Raw genomic sequence first — 15,973 nt, 5'->3', positions numbered from 1 at the left:
TATTAAACGTTTGAAACTAAGTAAGGGAATTGTTGTTTTTCTAGCTCCACAGTATTAATGGCTTGAAGTGAAATAGTTTAGAAAGAGACATTTGGGATTTATTGGTTTTAAAATATGGAGCCCACCTAATTGTGTAACAGTAAAAGCAACCCAAACCAAAGCTGTGGCTGTCGAGTCAATTCCGACTCATTGGGACCCTGTTGGACAGAGTTGAACTGCCCTGTAGGATTTCCAAGGCTGTAATTTTTACAGAAGCGGACTATCACATCTTCCTCCCACCATACATGCATGCATACATACGTAGGTAACAGAAATTCATACAGGTGTTACAAAAACACAAGTTTCTAGAATGTGCCTATGAGTATCATTCATAATAGTTCCAAACTAAAAACCACCCATATGCCTATTGAGGAAACCCTGGTGGCGTAGTGGTTAAGTGCTTTTTTTTTTTTTAGGTTATGCCTATTGAGTGAAATGATGAAATTTTTTGTTATTCACACAGTGGAATCCTATATAGCGATGGTAATATATGATCTACAAGAATATGCAGATACAGATAAGTCGACAAAATATAGAATGAAATAATCCAAATAGAAAAAGAGTCAATCTTGGTAGTCAGAAGGAGATTGTCTGGCCTGTCTCTGAGGCCCCTCTGGGTGGGTTTGAACCACCAGCCTTTCAGCTAGTAGTTCAGCACTTGACCATTTGCAACATCGGGGGACTGCTGAGTCAGTGCAGTATAACTCCCTTGATGTAATCCCACCATTGCCATCCAGTTGGTTTCTGACTCATAGCGACCCTGTAGGATAGAGTCAAACTGCCCCATAGGGTTTCCAAGGCTGAAATCTTTACAGAAGCAGACTGCCACATCTTTCTTCTGCGGAGCAGCTGGTGGGTTCGAACTGCCGACCTTTTAGTTAGCAGTCGAGCCCTTAACCACTGTGCCACCAGGGCTCCTGTGTCTAACAGTAGGAGGCTCTCTAAATCCCTCACAGTACGTCCATGCCACGGAGATCATGATGCTCACTTGGGGACTGTCCTGCAGCAAGTGTTTTAGGTAAAAATGGTTGTAATTCAGCCAAGATGTAGGGGCAGAATTCTCCTCGTCATCAGAGAGGCTGGAGCCAATTAAATATCACATGGTGGATGTACAGTAAAAACCTGCTAAAGCCAGAACCTGTGGAAGGCAAACTTGTTAGAGAAGGAAAACTCAAATATTTTCTGCTAATAGACAGCAATAGAAAAGTGGTAAGACTGCACCGTGTCAAAGGTGGAAAACTTTCGAGACCTGGAAACACAAAGCAGTCCCATCGAGTTCTGGTTCTCACAGGTTTCACTGTATTTGTTTTGTGGGAAAACTCCAAACGATGCGCTGTAGAGACTGAGAAATAAAATGTCCTTTTGGCAGTCACATCTTCCACTGTCACTCACTGTGTCCCTGCAGAACCACTGTGGTCAGTTCTGAGGCAAAAGTTACTGCAAGTCTTGCTAAAATACATCATTGATGGTTTAACAAAATAAATTCTTCTATGAATATTTTCCTGTGATGTTTTATTCTTCAGCTTTTCTGAAGGTTTACATCCCATGTGTCTTGGATTTGTTTTCATGTTAGTAAAATGGGGCAGGAGCCTTGGTGGTGCAGTGGTTAAAGTGCTCAGCTGCCAATCAGAAGGTCGGCGGTTCGAACCCACCAGCTGCTCCATGAGAGATGTGGCAGTCTGATTCTGTGAAGATTACAGCCTAGGAAACCTTACGGGGCAGTTCCGCTCTGTCTTATAGGGTCATTATGAATCGGAATCAACTGGACAGCACACACACAACAAAAATAACAATCTCTCCTACAGGGATTGTTTGCTGCAGTTCGGCAGGTGTTTAATTGAAATCGTGTGTATAGAAAAGTGTTTAGATATGGCAATCTTAAATCCATCCTCTTTTTTTATTGTGGTAATATTCACACAGGGAGCCCTGGTGGTGCAACATTTAAGTGCTTGGCTGCTAACCAAAAGGTTAATGGTTCAAACCCTCCCAGTGGCCCCGAGGGAGAAAGACCTGGCAATCTGCTCCCATAAAGATTAAACCAAAAACACTGAACCCATTGCCGAGTGGATTCCGACTGATAGCAATCTGATAGGACTCAGTAGAATGCCCCATTGGGTTTCTAGGGCTACAAATCTTTACAGAAACAGACTCTCACATCGTTCTTCTGCAGAGCAGCTGGTGCGTTCGAACCACCAAACTTTTGAGTTAGCAGCTGAACGCTTCACCACTTGAGCCGCCGGGGCTTCTTTTCCCATGAAGATCGCAGCATAGAAAACCCTATGGTGCAGTTCTAGTTCATCACATGGGGTCACTATGAGACGGGATCGACTTGACGTGATGGCATACAACACACGTAGAGCTGGCTTGCTCTTTGAGATCCTCATTAGAGCATTTGCACAGTGAAGGCACACGGGGCTTTTACAGTTTTTTGCTGTCACAAAGAATGTTGCAGTGGTTGCTTCTGAACACACCGCCCTCTGCAGATGTCTGAGGGCTCCTCTTCAGAATGACGGACGCTCCTCTCACTGTTTGTGGAAAGGACTCCCCATTGCCACTCGGTAAAGTGTGTTTTTCATTGCAGGGACTGTTGACGTTCAGGGATGTGGCCATAGAATTCTCTCAGGAGGAGTGGGAATGTCTGAACCCAGCTCAGAGGACCTTGTACAGAGATGTGATGTTGGAGAACTACAGGAACCTGGTCTTCCTGGGTGAGCACAACTTCACTCCGTGAATTATTATGTTTGCCTGGCATGGACTCTTGGGATTCCCTGCTGTGCTTAACTGAGTTTCCGATCCCTGTTCTTAAGGCAGTGATTGAAGCTGTTGATTCAGAAAGGCGCAGTTTCATAATGTGGCTCATGGACTTTGACCTCCCCATTTCTTCAGATGTCCTCTATGTTACGTACTAGATGAGTGGTGGCTCTGGAACGTGAATGCACAAAAAACCTCATGAGAAACTTCTAAATATCCAATTGCCTGGTGTTCCCCCCATGCTTCTGATTCAGTTGGTTTTGGAAGAGAACTAGATAATCTGTGTATGTAAAATATTCCCTAAGCATTTGGAAGGAGACCGTCAGTAGATGGATTTGTGAAATAATTTTCTAGGCCCATCTATAATGTTCTCTTTTCTTAGCTGAATAAAAACCTTGTCTATTGCTGTTGAGTTGATTCCGACTTATAGCGGCCCTATAGGACAGAGTAGAACTGCCCCCATGTGGTTTCCAAGGCGGTAATCTTCATGGGAGCAGACTGCCATATCTTTCTCCTGTGGAGCAGCTGGTGGAATCAAACTGCCAGCCTTTCAGTTAGCAGCTGAGTGCTTAACCACTACGCCCCCAGGGCTACTTCTTAGCTGAATAAACGGCTGGAATTGTATTCTGGAAAAGGTATGGCATATCATAGTCCTTTGTTTCTTATCAGTAGAAATTTCTCTCTCTGATCTGAATATTATCTCTGTTTTGGAGCAAGGAAGAGAGACCATAGTAGAACTGTGGGGTTTTCCATAAGATATTCTTGTTCATAATTTTTATGGAAGCAAATTGCCAAGCCTTTCTTCCTTGGTGCTGCTGGGTGGGTTCAGACCACCAACCTTTAGGTTAGTAGTTGATTGCAAATTGTTTACACCACCCGGGGACCTCTTCTGTAATTCAAATTCCCGAAACCAAACCCACTGCTGTCAAGTCAATTCTGGCTCTTAATGACCATATGCGACAGAGTAGAACTCCCTTGTGGGGTTTCCAAGATTCTAAATCTTTACGGAAGCAGACTGCTGCAGCTTTCTCCCATGAATTGAACCGCTGACCTTTTGGTTAGCAGTTGAATGCTTTAATCACCTTGGAAGAAGGATCTGGCGATCTACTTCCGAAAAATCAGCCATTGAAAATTCTGTGGACCACGGTTCTACTGTGATCCACATGGGGTCGCCATGAGTCAGAATTGACTTGATGGCAACTAGTTTTATGGCCTCTTTGGTCCATTGGCTTTGAGAGGGACCAGGAGAGCTCTTTGTAAAAAGTCCTGTTTCTCCCCTTGGTTTCTTCCTCTGTACTTTCTTCCTTCTGATGCTCAGTTCTCAGTTCCTAGAGGTCAGACCAGAGGCCTCTGTAGTCCAGACCCCAGGACCTATCCAGTTTCAGTTCACATTTTTCATCCTTGAGAGAATGTCTCTAGAGATGGGAAAACATTGGCTGCTCTTCCATTGCATCTGGGGTCCCAGGAAACTACATGGGGTGTCTCAAGCACAGGCCTCTCACCCATTTCTGCCGTTCTGCTTTTGCCACATGTTTGTAAAAGGGGTATGAGGTAGATCTTTGGAAATCCTCTGTTTGATCCCCTTTGCTACATGGGGAGAGTATGTGTCAGTCTTTTAGGCGTTTAACCTGGAGCCTGTGGACAGAGCAAATGGTGTCTTTACAAGATCCCTCAAAATCCGACCCCCTTATGTTACTTTCTGGTTAGCACATTTTGCTCTTGGCTACTACCCGAGGGGTGGCAGTTCAAATACACCCAGTGGTGCCATGGAAGAAAGGCTTGGTGATCTGCTTCCCTAAGATTGTAGCCAAGAAAACCCTATGGTGCAGTTCTACTCTCAAGCATGTGCGGTTGCCATGAGTTGGAATCAATGGCAACAGGTTTGGTTTTTATCATTTACTTTACTCTCATATCTGTTATTTTTCTCAGTCTTCCAGACCCTGTATCTACTCTGGGAACGGAGAAAAACCTTGGTCTCTCAGATTTCGTATTCTCTCAAGTGTGCGTATTTTTGACTTAGAAACTTGGTTTTGAAATATATATTCTTAGAGTCTGAAATTTCATCCTTTCTGTTTTGGTCCACCCATTAAGTGATGGACAACTTCTGATGGATTCTTCTATGTATAGAATTTACTGGGTAACAGAAAATTCTTGAAGGAGAATACTTCGGTATATTATATTTTTTCCTGCTGTTTGTGATTGGTTGTTAACCTAAAGGTTGGCAGTTTGAATCCACCCAGCAGCTCCTCTGGAGAAAGGACTGGCAGACTGCTTCCATTAAGATTAGAACCAAGAACACCCTATGGAGCATTTCTGTCTTGTAGCATGTCTTGACAACTGACAACAACAGGAACTTACAGACATGTCCCTTAAGCCACTGAGGAGAGTGAGTAGTCAGCATGTCCTAGCATGGACACAGAAAGTATCAGGACAGCCTGATGGATAAGTGGTTCCAGGTGTCTCTGGTATTTGTGGAGTATCTCTGTGTCTCTCAAGGGCCGTGTGGCAGCATTGATGAGATATACTAATCGTTATTCCTTTTAGGTGGCCATCACCAGTGTAGGCATTTGTCTTAGGGGGAATGTTGTCCAAGTTCACAACTACATGTCTAAGGCTTTTAACCAAACTTTTGTCCATGTCACATTGTTCAACCCATGTGTGTGCCATTGTTCATTTTTCAACAAATGCAATTTTAAGGCTTCATAGTGAAAGAGCTTGTGACGTTGAAAGATGCCCACATTTTAACTGTACCCTCATTTGCTTTGCTTAGTTCACTGTTACTTTTGTCTTGTACATTTCCTTATATTATAAATTGCTTTTTACGTATTTAATCGTTACACACACACACACACATCTTTGTTTTTTAAATAATGTTTTGTTGTGTTTTAGGTGAAAGCTTATATAGCAAGTTAGGTTCCCATTTAACAATCACTACACACATATGCTTCAGAGACATTGGTTATGTTTTTCACAATGTTTTAACATTCTTATTAATTTCCTTCTGGATGTTTTTCCTCGAGTAATCTGGTTTCCCTGTCCCCTTACCCTTTCATCTTTGCTTTAGAGTAATTGTTGACCATTTGGTCTCCTATAGATGATTTCTTAAAGGTGCATAGTACTCACTGGTGATATATTTTATGAGCCATTCTGTTATTTAACTAAAAGGTAACCTCACGGGGCTAGGTTCGGTTCAAGGTTTAAAGAGCATCTCAGGGCAGTAGTCTTGCGGAGTCCTTTAATTTCAACTGATTTAGTAAGTCTGGATTTTTTAAGAATTTGAGTTCTTTGTCACATTTTCCTCTCCTGTCAAGATCTATCTATTGTAGCTAGTTACATATTTTTGGTAATAGTCATAGTAGCCTTTGTTTTAAATTTCCATTTGGGCTGTGGTATTGAGGAATTAATATCGCTTTACATATTTTACAAAAGGATTTCTTTCTTAAGTGATGAGGGTTATGACTCAGCAGCAGTTTCCCTAAAGCCTATACAACTTCCAGAAGTTTGTGAAAAGAAAGTCATCATTATTCCTTCTACTTTTGTTTCACAGGATCTAGTACCTATTATTAAAACATAGTTTTCTCAGTTAAATATATTGTATTTTTTTACATTGGTAGTTTTTGATATCCTGAAACACACTGTATTCAGTTAACTGTCTGAGTCAGAGAAATACCATTACATTGATTTACCATAATTTGTCATCTGAGATGCATGGCTTTTTCTATAGTATAAATTTTCTAAAAATAACTTGTTGGGTTTTATTTGAATTTCACTGAATTTTTATTTTTCAGAACAAATGCTTTACAGGTAGTCCCTGGCTTACGTTGGGGTTCTGTTCTTACTACTCTGTTGTAAATTTGTTCTGACATAAGTCGAATATATCTTTTTTTTAGTTTTTATTATTATTGCCTTTTATTATCAGTATCTTAGTAAATCTGATTTTCGAACGTTTGTGGGTGAACATCTGAGAATAACATCAGCAAATTATGCACTACAACATTGTATATGGTACATATTACTAATGAGAAGATGTAAAAATAAGTGAGTAAATAAATTGACCAAATGGTTGTAAGTGCGCTTTGTTGTAATCGGAATGTGTGGGGGGGGGGGGGACTGTGTGTGATAATGACTGTACTCCATATCTAGATTCATCACGCACATCCTGGTATACTGTCTTAGTTATCTAGTGCTGCTAGAACAGGAATACCATGAGTGGATGTCTTTAACAAAAAGAAATTTATTTTCTCACAGTTTAGGAGGCTAAACAATTGCCACAACAAAAAAAAGCACTATCGTCGAGTTGCTTCCAACTCTTAGTGATCCTATAGGACAGAGTAGATCTGCCCTATAGGGTTTCCAAGGCTGTAATCTTTATGGAAGCAGACTGCCACATAGTTTTCTTGTGGAATAGCTGATGGATTTGAACTGCCAACCTTTCAGTTGGCAACCGAGCACCTTAACCACTGTGCCGCTGGGGCTCCTTGTTTAGGAGGCTAGAAGTCTAAAATCAGGGTGCTGGCTCTAGGGAATGGCCTTCTCTCTCTGTAGGCTCAGGAGGAAGGTCCTTGTCTCTTTTGAGCGTCTGCTCCTGGGCGATCTTCATGTGGATGGCATCTCTCTTCCCCTCTCTCTGCTCCCTTGCTTAATCTGCCCTTTTATGTCTCAAAAGAAATTGACCCAAGATACACCCTATACTAATACTGTCTCATTAGCATAACAAAGAATCTGTTCCCAAATGGGATTATAACCACAGGCATAGAGGTTAGGATTTATGACACGTGTTTTTGGGGAACAGCATTCAACCCATAACATATATTAAACTGACATTTCAATATCTCATTGTATTTAATAGAGAACATAGCTAAGGTTTCGCTGTTCATGTACCTCTTCAGCACTGTTGCTTATAAAACCTATATTTTACAGAAACTTTCTAAAGTCCTGGAAATGACATTCTTTAACTAATGTACGTTCCTATCTTCCTTTTAAACGGACTTTGTGTAACACTCACCGCTTCCTTGTTGATGTTCCTATCTTCCTTTTAAACTGACTTTGTGTAACATTCACCGCTTCCTTGTTGATTCAGATCCCAGTGCCAGCCTGTTCCTGTTGCTCTGGGGCCGTTATTCGCTGCTTGTGTTGCTGATCAGCGGCCTGTACAATGGCCTCCTCCGCAGGTCTCTGTGGAACTACAAGAAATTGCTCCAATACTTAACTGCTGCTCTTAAGGCCACCCTTCTGTACAAGGCTTTCTGAGTTCTGGGTCATTTAGTTATTTGGCCCTGAAGATTCCTTATAATCTGATGATCTTTGTGAAGTCAAATGCATGAATTTTGGACAAGTGCATGTTAATTTACATTGCTTCATAATGATACCTATACATCTACTAATACATATAGTAAGAGTACCCTTACTTCTTCTCTTAGTTATCTAGTGCTGGTATAACAGAAATACCAGAAGTAGGTGGCTTTAACAACAGAAATTTTCTTTCTCACAGTTTAGGAGGCTAAGCAACAACAGCAACAACAAAAACCCACTGCTGCTGAGTTGATTCTGACTCGTAATGACCCTATAGGACAGAGTAGAACTTAGAACTGTCCCATAGGGTCTCCAAAGCTGTAATCTTTATAGAACAGACTGCCACATATTTTTCCCACAGGGCAGCAGGTAGGTTTGAACTGTCAACCTTTCAGTTAGCAGCCAAGCACCTTAACCACTGCGCCACAAGGGCTCCTTGTTTAGGAGGCTAGAGGTCCAAAATCAGGGTGCTGGCTCTAGGGAATGGCTTTCTGTCTTTGTTGGCTCTGGGGGAAGGTCCTTGCCTCTTTTCAGCTTTTGTTCCTGGGTGACCATGTGGTTTGGCATCTCTTTTCCCCATCTCTGCTCCCTGCTTCCTTGCTTAATCTGCTCCTTTTATACCTCAAAAGAGATTGACTCAAGACACACTCTACACTGTCTGATTAACATAAAGAAAATCCATCCCAAATGGGGTTATAAGCACAGGTATGGCGGTTAAGATTTACAGCACATACCTTCGGGGTATTCAATTCAATCCATAGTACCCCTTGTTTCTCCTCTCCCAAAGATTGTGTTAAGAAATTCAAATATGGTTGCAAACAGAGGAGTCAACAAAAGGAACTATTATTTTTATAAAAATAAGACAGGTAACAGCAATAACAAAAAACAAGAAGACCTCAAAAAGTTTAACATGCCAAAACTGGTAAATTTCTACTTGAAAAAATGATGTAATCATTTAGTTCATATGTAATTTTTCTTAAACTAATGTAATCCCAATCCTGAGAAGCTTAGACCTAGGCGAAAACCCCCTCTTAACTTTTTATTTCTATAAGAACTCTCTTCCCCCCACCCACGGGTCTTCATTCTCCACCCGTGGTCACCCTCCGTTGTTACACTGTTGGTGAGTTTCGTTACATGTGCATGTGGATATACAGAATGAATTCATCCATCTTCTTCCTGATGGCCATATCCAGAGTTTTGCTTTCGGGTCCCACAAATAACATTGTTGTATTTGTCTCCAGGAATATGTATGTAGGACTCCCTCCAGTATCTGTCTATAAGTGGAACCCGTGGGATATGCAATTTGAAGTATTTCAGAGCTGATACTGGCTTAGACATGAGTCTGCTTTCTTCCCATTACATCACACTCCCTCCCTATTTAATCTCTTCCATTTTTACCCATAATATTGTTCCCGCAGAATGCGTCAGTATTATGCCACTTGCTAGAGGGCATCGGTGGTTCAGTGGGAGGGTTCTTGCCTTTCATGCAGGAGACCTGGGGTTAGATTCCTGGCTGCTGTACCTCATGCACAGCCATCACTGGTATGCCAGCCGAGGCTTGTGTGTTGCTGTGATGCTGAGCAGGTTTAACGGAGCTTTCAGACTACCATAAGGTGGTATTGGTAGTAGCACCAGAACCTCTCTAAATTCACAAGGGGGATTGATGAGAATTACCATTAGCACAAAAGCTATTTCCCATGAGGTGGAGGCATATCTGACCAACCTTTGTTACCAATTCTGATACCAGTCGTCCCTCCCACAACACTCTCTGCTTCTCTTCTGGGTTTGCTAATTTGTTGCAATGGCCACACACAACTCACAGACCATGGTTTCGGTTAAATGGTTTATTAAGGACATAACGGTACAACTTGGGATCCAGATCAGAAAGTACGTAGGTAAAGCGTCCCTTCTTCAGTGCAGGACAGCTCTCTCCGCTCCTCTTGGCCATGTAGATTCCTTTCAGCCCCCAGAGGAGAGGCCTCCTCTTGGCCCCTTCAGGACAGGCTCCTCTTTTTTTTTTTTTTAATTTTTATTGTGCTTTAAGTGAGTTTACAAATCAAGTCAGCCTCTCATACAAAAATTCATACACACCTTGCTATGTACTCCTAATTGCCCTCCCCCTAATGGCACAGCCCACTCCTTCCCTCCACTCTCTCTTTTCATGTCCATTCTGCCAGCTTCCAGTCCCCTCTGTGCTCACATCTCCCCTCCAGATAGGAGATGCCAACATAGTTTCAAGTGTCTACTTGATCCAAGAAGCTCATTCTTCACCAGCATCTTTTTCTATTCAATTGTCCAGTCCAATCCCTGTCTGAAGAGTTGGCTTTGGGAATGGTTCCTGTCCAGGGCTAACAGAAGGTCTGGGGGCCATGACCACTGGGGTCCTTCTAGTCTCAGTCAGACCATTAAGTCTGGTCTTTTTGTGAGAATTTGGGGTCTTCATCCCACTGCTCTCCTGCTCCCTCAGGGGTTCTCTGTTGTGTTCCCTGTCAGGGAAGTCATTGGTTGTAGCCAGGCACCATCTAGATCTTCTGGTGTCAGGCTGATGTAGTCTCTGGTTTATGTGGCCCTTTCTGTCTCTTGGGCTCCTAATTACCTTATGTCCTTGGTATTCTTCATTCTCCTTTGGTCCAGGTGGGTTGAGACCAATTGATGCGTCTTAGATGGCCGCTTGCTAGCATTTAAGACCCCAGAAGCCACTCTCCAAAGTGGGATGCAGAATGCTTTTTTTTAAATAGATTTTATTATGCCAATTGACTTAGAAGTCCCCTGAAACCATAGTCCCCAAACCCCTGTCCCTGCTACACTGGCCTTCGAAGCATTCAGTTTATCCAGGAAACTTCTTTGCTTTTGGTTTAGTTCAGTTGTGCTGACCTCTCCTGTATTGTGTGTTGTCTTTCCCTTCACCTAAAGTAGTTCTTATCTACTGTCCAATTAGTGAATACCCATCTCCCTCCCTCCGTCTCTCCCTCCCCCATCTCCTAACCATCAAAGAATATTTTCTTCTCTGTTTCAACTATTTCTTGAGTTCTTATAATAGTGGTCTTACACAATATTTGTCCTTTTGCAGCTGACTGATTTCACTCAGCATAAGGCCTTCCAGATTGCTCCATGTTATGAAATGTTTCACAGATTCATCATTGTTCTTTATCGATGCATAGTATTCCATTGTGTGAATATACCATAATTTATCCATTCATTCATCCTTTGATGGGCACCTTTGTTGATTCCATCTTTTTGCTATTGTAAACAGTACTGCAATGAACATGGTTGTACATATATCTTTTGGTGTAAAGGCTCTTATTTTTCTAGGATATATTCCAAGGAGTGGGATTGCTGGATCATATGGTAGTTGTATTTCTAGCTTTTTAAGGATGCGCCAAATCGATTTCCAAAGTGGTTATACCATTTTACATTCCCACCAGCAGTGTAAAAGTGTTCCAGTCTCTCCACAACCTCTCCAACATTTATTATTATTTTTTTTTTGGATTAATGCCAGACTTTTTTTTTTGTTGTAGTGAGATGGAATCTCATTGTAGTTTTGATTTGCATTTCTCTAATGGCAAACGATCATGAGCATTTCCCCGTGTATCTATTAGCTACTGAATGTCTTCTTTAGTGAAGTGCCTGTTCATATCTTTTTCCCATTTTTTAATTGGGTTATTTGTCTTTTTGTAGTTGAGTTTTTGCAGTATCATGTAGATTTGAGAGATCAGACGCTGATCATAAATGTCATGGCTAAAAACTTTTTCCCAGTCCGTAGCTAATCTTTTTACTCTTTTGGTGAAGTCTTTGGATGGTGTTTGATTTTTAGGAGCTCCCAGTTATCTACTTTCTCTTCTGCATTGTTAATAATGTTTGTTTACTGTTTATGCCATGTATTAGGGCTCCTAACATTGTCCCTATTTTTTATTGTTTTAGATTTTATATTTAGGTCTTTGACCCATTTTGAGTTTGTTTTTGTGCATGGTGTGAGGTATGGGTCTTGTTTCATTTTTTGCAGATGGATATCCAGTTATACCAGCACCATTCATTAAAAAGACTGTCTTTTCCCCATTTAACTGATTTGGAGCCTTTGTCAAATATCAACTGCTAATTTGTGGATGGATTTATGTCTGGATTCTCAATTCTGTTCCATTCGTCTGTGTATCTGTTGTTGTACCAGTAACAGGCTGTTTTGACTACTGTGGCGGTATAGTAGGTTCTAAAATCAGGTAGAGTGAGGCCTTTCACTTTGTTGTTCTTTTTCGGTAATGCTTTACTTATCCGGGGCCTCTTTCCCTTCCATATGAAGTTGATCATTTGTTTCTCCATCTCATTAAAAAATGTTGTTGGAATCTGGATTGGAATTGCATTAAATCTATAGATTGCTTTTGGTAGAATAAGCATTTTTACAATGTTAAATCTTCCTATCCATGAGCAAGGTATGTTTTTCCACTTATGTAGGTCTCTTCTGGTGTCTTGCAGAAGTATTTTGTAGTTTTCTTTGTATATGTCTTTTACATCTCTGGAAAAATTTAGTCCTACATATTTTCTTTTCTTGGGGGCTATTGTAAATGGTATTGATTTGGTGATTTCCTCTTCGATGTTCTTTTTGTTGGTGTGGAAGAATCCAACTGATATTTGTATGTTTATCTTGTATCCTGAGACTCTGCTGAACTCTTCTGTTAGTTCCAGTAGTTTTCTTGAGGATTCCTTGGGATTTTCTGTGTATAAGATCATGTCATCTGCAAACAGAGATACTTTTACTTCTTCCTTACCAATCTGGATGCCCTTTATTTCTTTATCTAGCCTAATTGCTCTGGCTAGGACTTCTAGGACAATGTTGAATAAGAGTGGTGATAAGGGGCACCCTTGTCTGGTTCCCGATTTCAAGGGGAATGCTTTCAGGCTCTCTCCATTTAGGATGATGTTGGCTGTTGGCTTTGTATAAATGCCCTTTATTATGTCGAGGAATTATTCTTCTATTGCTATTTTGCTGAGATTTTTTATCATGAATGAGTGTTGAACTTTGTCAGATGCCTTTTCTGCATCAATTGATAAAATCATGTGATTGTTGTCTTGTTTTAATTTATATGATGGATTACATTAATTGTTTTTCTAAAGTTGAACCATCCCTGAATACCTGGTATGAATCCCACTTTGTCATGGTGAATTATTTTTTTGATATGTTGTTGAACTCTATTGGCTAGAATTTTGAGGATTTTTCATGAGGGATATAGGTTTGTAATTTTTTTTTTTTTTTACCTGGTTTTGGTATCAGGGAAATGGTGGCTTTATAGAATGAGTTTGGGAGTATTCCATCCTTTTCTATGCTCTGAAATACCTTTAGTAGTAGTGGTGTTAACTCTTCTGAAAGTTTGGTTGTACTCTGCAGTGAAGCCGTCCTGGCCAGGATTTTTTTTTTTGTTGGGGGTTTATTGCTTACCTTTTCAATCTTGTTTTTTGTTATGGGTCTGTTTATTTGTTGTACCTCTGTTTGTGTTAGTTTAGGTAGGTAGTGTGTTTCTAGAAATCCATTTTTTTTTAGGTTTTCAAATTTGTTAGAGTACAGTTTTCAGTGGTAATCTGTTATGATTCTTCTAATTTCAGTTGGGTCTGTTGTAATATCGTCCATCTCATTTCTTATTTGGGTTATTTGCTTCCTCTCCTGTTTTTCTTTTGTCAGTTTGGTCAGTGGTTTATCAAGTTTGTTAATTTTTTCACGAACCAGCTTTCGGTCTTGTTAATTCAATTGTTTTTCTGTCTTCTATTTCATTTAGTTCTGCTCTAATTTTTATTATTTGTTTTCTTCTGGTGCCTGTGGGTTTGTTTTGTTGCTCTCTTTCTATTTGTTCAAGTTGTAGGGATAATTCTTTGATTTTGGCCCTTCTTTTTGGATGTGTACATTTATTGATATAAATTGTCCTCTGAGCCCTGTTTTCGCTGTGTCCCAAAAGTTCTGATAAGTGTTTTCATTCTCATTGGATTCTCTGAATTTCTTTATTCCATCCTTAATGTCTTCTATAACCCAGTTTTTTTGAGCAGGGTATTGTTCATTTTCCAAGTATTTGATTTCTTTACCCTGCTTTTTCTGTTATTCATTTCTACTTTTATGGAGGACAGGCTCCTCTTGGCACTGCTCTCTGTCATCATGATTCTGCCACTGCTGGCTCTGCCACTGGGCACCTTCTAGGCCTGTTGCTGCCTTCAGTGTTACAGCCCTTGACCTGCGTTACAGCTCTTTTAGGAGGTTCCTTGCTGCCTCTCTCTCTCAATCTGCTTCACTCTTCCTTCTGCTTCTTGCTGTCTGAAAAACCTTTGTGGGATTGGCTGCATATATACACAAACTCTGCATCAATTTCAAGGCGTGGCCCTCTGGCCAGGGCTGCAAACTGACCAATCCCCTCTCGGTAGGCTTCAGATACTTCATTTGCATAGTATATTGACCAGTTCCTGCAAGGTGCATACCAATCAGAGGGCAGGCTATAGCCCAGAACCAGACAAAATGTATCAAATCACAAGTTGTTTACAGATAACCCAGGAAATGTCAATCAACCTGGGCCAAACTATCAAACTCTCTGTGGTGGAAAAGCACAGGGGAAAGATCTCATGCTGTTTTTCCAAAGAACCAAGGCACAGTGCTTAACCATTTGTGCCACCAAGGCTCCTTTCATCTTTTTTTCCCTCAAGACAATAATTGTATTTATTTTTTTTTGTTGTTAATTGAACTTTAGATCAAGGTTTACAGAACAAATTAGTTTCTCATCAAATAGTATACACATTGTTGTATGACATTGGTTAACAACCCCACGACATGTCTCAAAACTCTCCATTCTCAAACCTAGGTTCCCTATTACCATCTTTCCTGTTCCTTTCTGCTTTCCAGTTACCTCCCCAGGGCTGGTGCGCCCCTCTAGTCTTGTTTTGTTCCATGGGCCTCTTCAGCCTTTGGCTGAAGGGTGAACCTCAGCAGTGGCCTCAATACTGAGCTGAAAGGGTGTCTGAGGGCCGTATTCTCAGGGTTTCTCCAGTCTCTGTCAGGGCAGCAAGCCTGGTCTTTCTTATTGAGTTAGAATTTTATTCTGAATTTTTCTCCAGCTCTTGTTACCACAAATCGCAGATTCGAGCTGCCTACCACAAAGCCAATACTGAGACAGGAGGAGGTAAACAGCAAGAGGGCTTTATTGAACACCAGTATTCAAGAGACAGAGGGGGTTAAATTTCTCCCAAAGTCTGTGTAATTCTAAAGAGCTAGTGGGAGGGTTTTATGGGGCAAGATTAGGGTTACCTAATGTTTTTAAGCCCGTAGCCCACAGATGGTCTTATACATCACAAAACAACTATAAGACACTATTAAACTAAAGATATGTATGTCAGACATCTGGACTCTAATCAGTATGTTTGTAACAGGCTGAAAAAAAACTCACTTAAGAATCTCTCGGCTAGTGGAACTCTTCTGCCAAGCCCACTCTGTCTGAGATAGGGAGCAAGAAAGTAAGTTGCAGATTAAAAATGCCAGGCAGTCTTTCTGCTGTTTTGCAGGCTGAAGGCCATTTCTCAAGAGAACAAATAAGAGAGACCAAAGCCACAGGAGCTAAGAGAGCTCTGTACCCCTTTGGAAGAGACCGGTGCAGCTGGTGCAATAAAAAAATGTTTAGAGATTACTTAGAGCATCATTATGGCATTAGTTATGTCAAGCTCTCAATCACCCATTGTGAATAGGAGAAAACATGTTGTAAGGTTTTAGGGTGTTTGTTATGTTAAGAGTGGAACAGCTGCTCAGCCGTATCTTGAACAGAATCTGTGCCATTTTCTAAAGACTAGAGATTAATCACAGTTTATACAGCTATACTAAAACAAACAAGAAAAATATATTCCCTCTACTCTTAATATTAAAACACTGGAAAAA

At 40.9% G+C, this 15,973-nt stretch overlaps 1 protein-coding gene across 3 annotated transcripts in view; it reads left to right on the top strand.

The window, feature by feature from the left end:
• The window catches only part of LOC104845517 (zinc finger protein 677-like), a 33,764-nt gene that overhangs the window by 3,858 nt on the left and 13,933 nt on the right, over positions 1–15,973 (top strand). For all 3 annotated transcript variants that reach the window (XR_010323405.1, XR_010323406.1, XM_010586596.3), the window contains one exon: positions 2,621–2,747. Coding sequence is in view for 1 of the 3 variants with exons in the window: in XM_010586596.3 (XP_010584898.2) it covers positions 2,621–2,747 (127 nt within the window). In the remaining 2 variants the exon portion in view is untranslated. The remainder of the gene's footprint in view (positions 1–2,620; positions 2,748–15,973) is intronic.

This window comes from Loxodonta africana, chromosome 11 (genome assembly GCF_030014295.1).
Source record: "Loxodonta africana isolate mLoxAfr1 chromosome 11, mLoxAfr1.hap2, whole genome shotgun sequence".
Taxonomy (NCBI): domain Eukaryota; kingdom Metazoa; phylum Chordata; class Mammalia; order Proboscidea; family Elephantidae; genus Loxodonta; species Loxodonta africana.
This window is presented reverse-complemented; position numbering and strand designations above follow the sequence as displayed.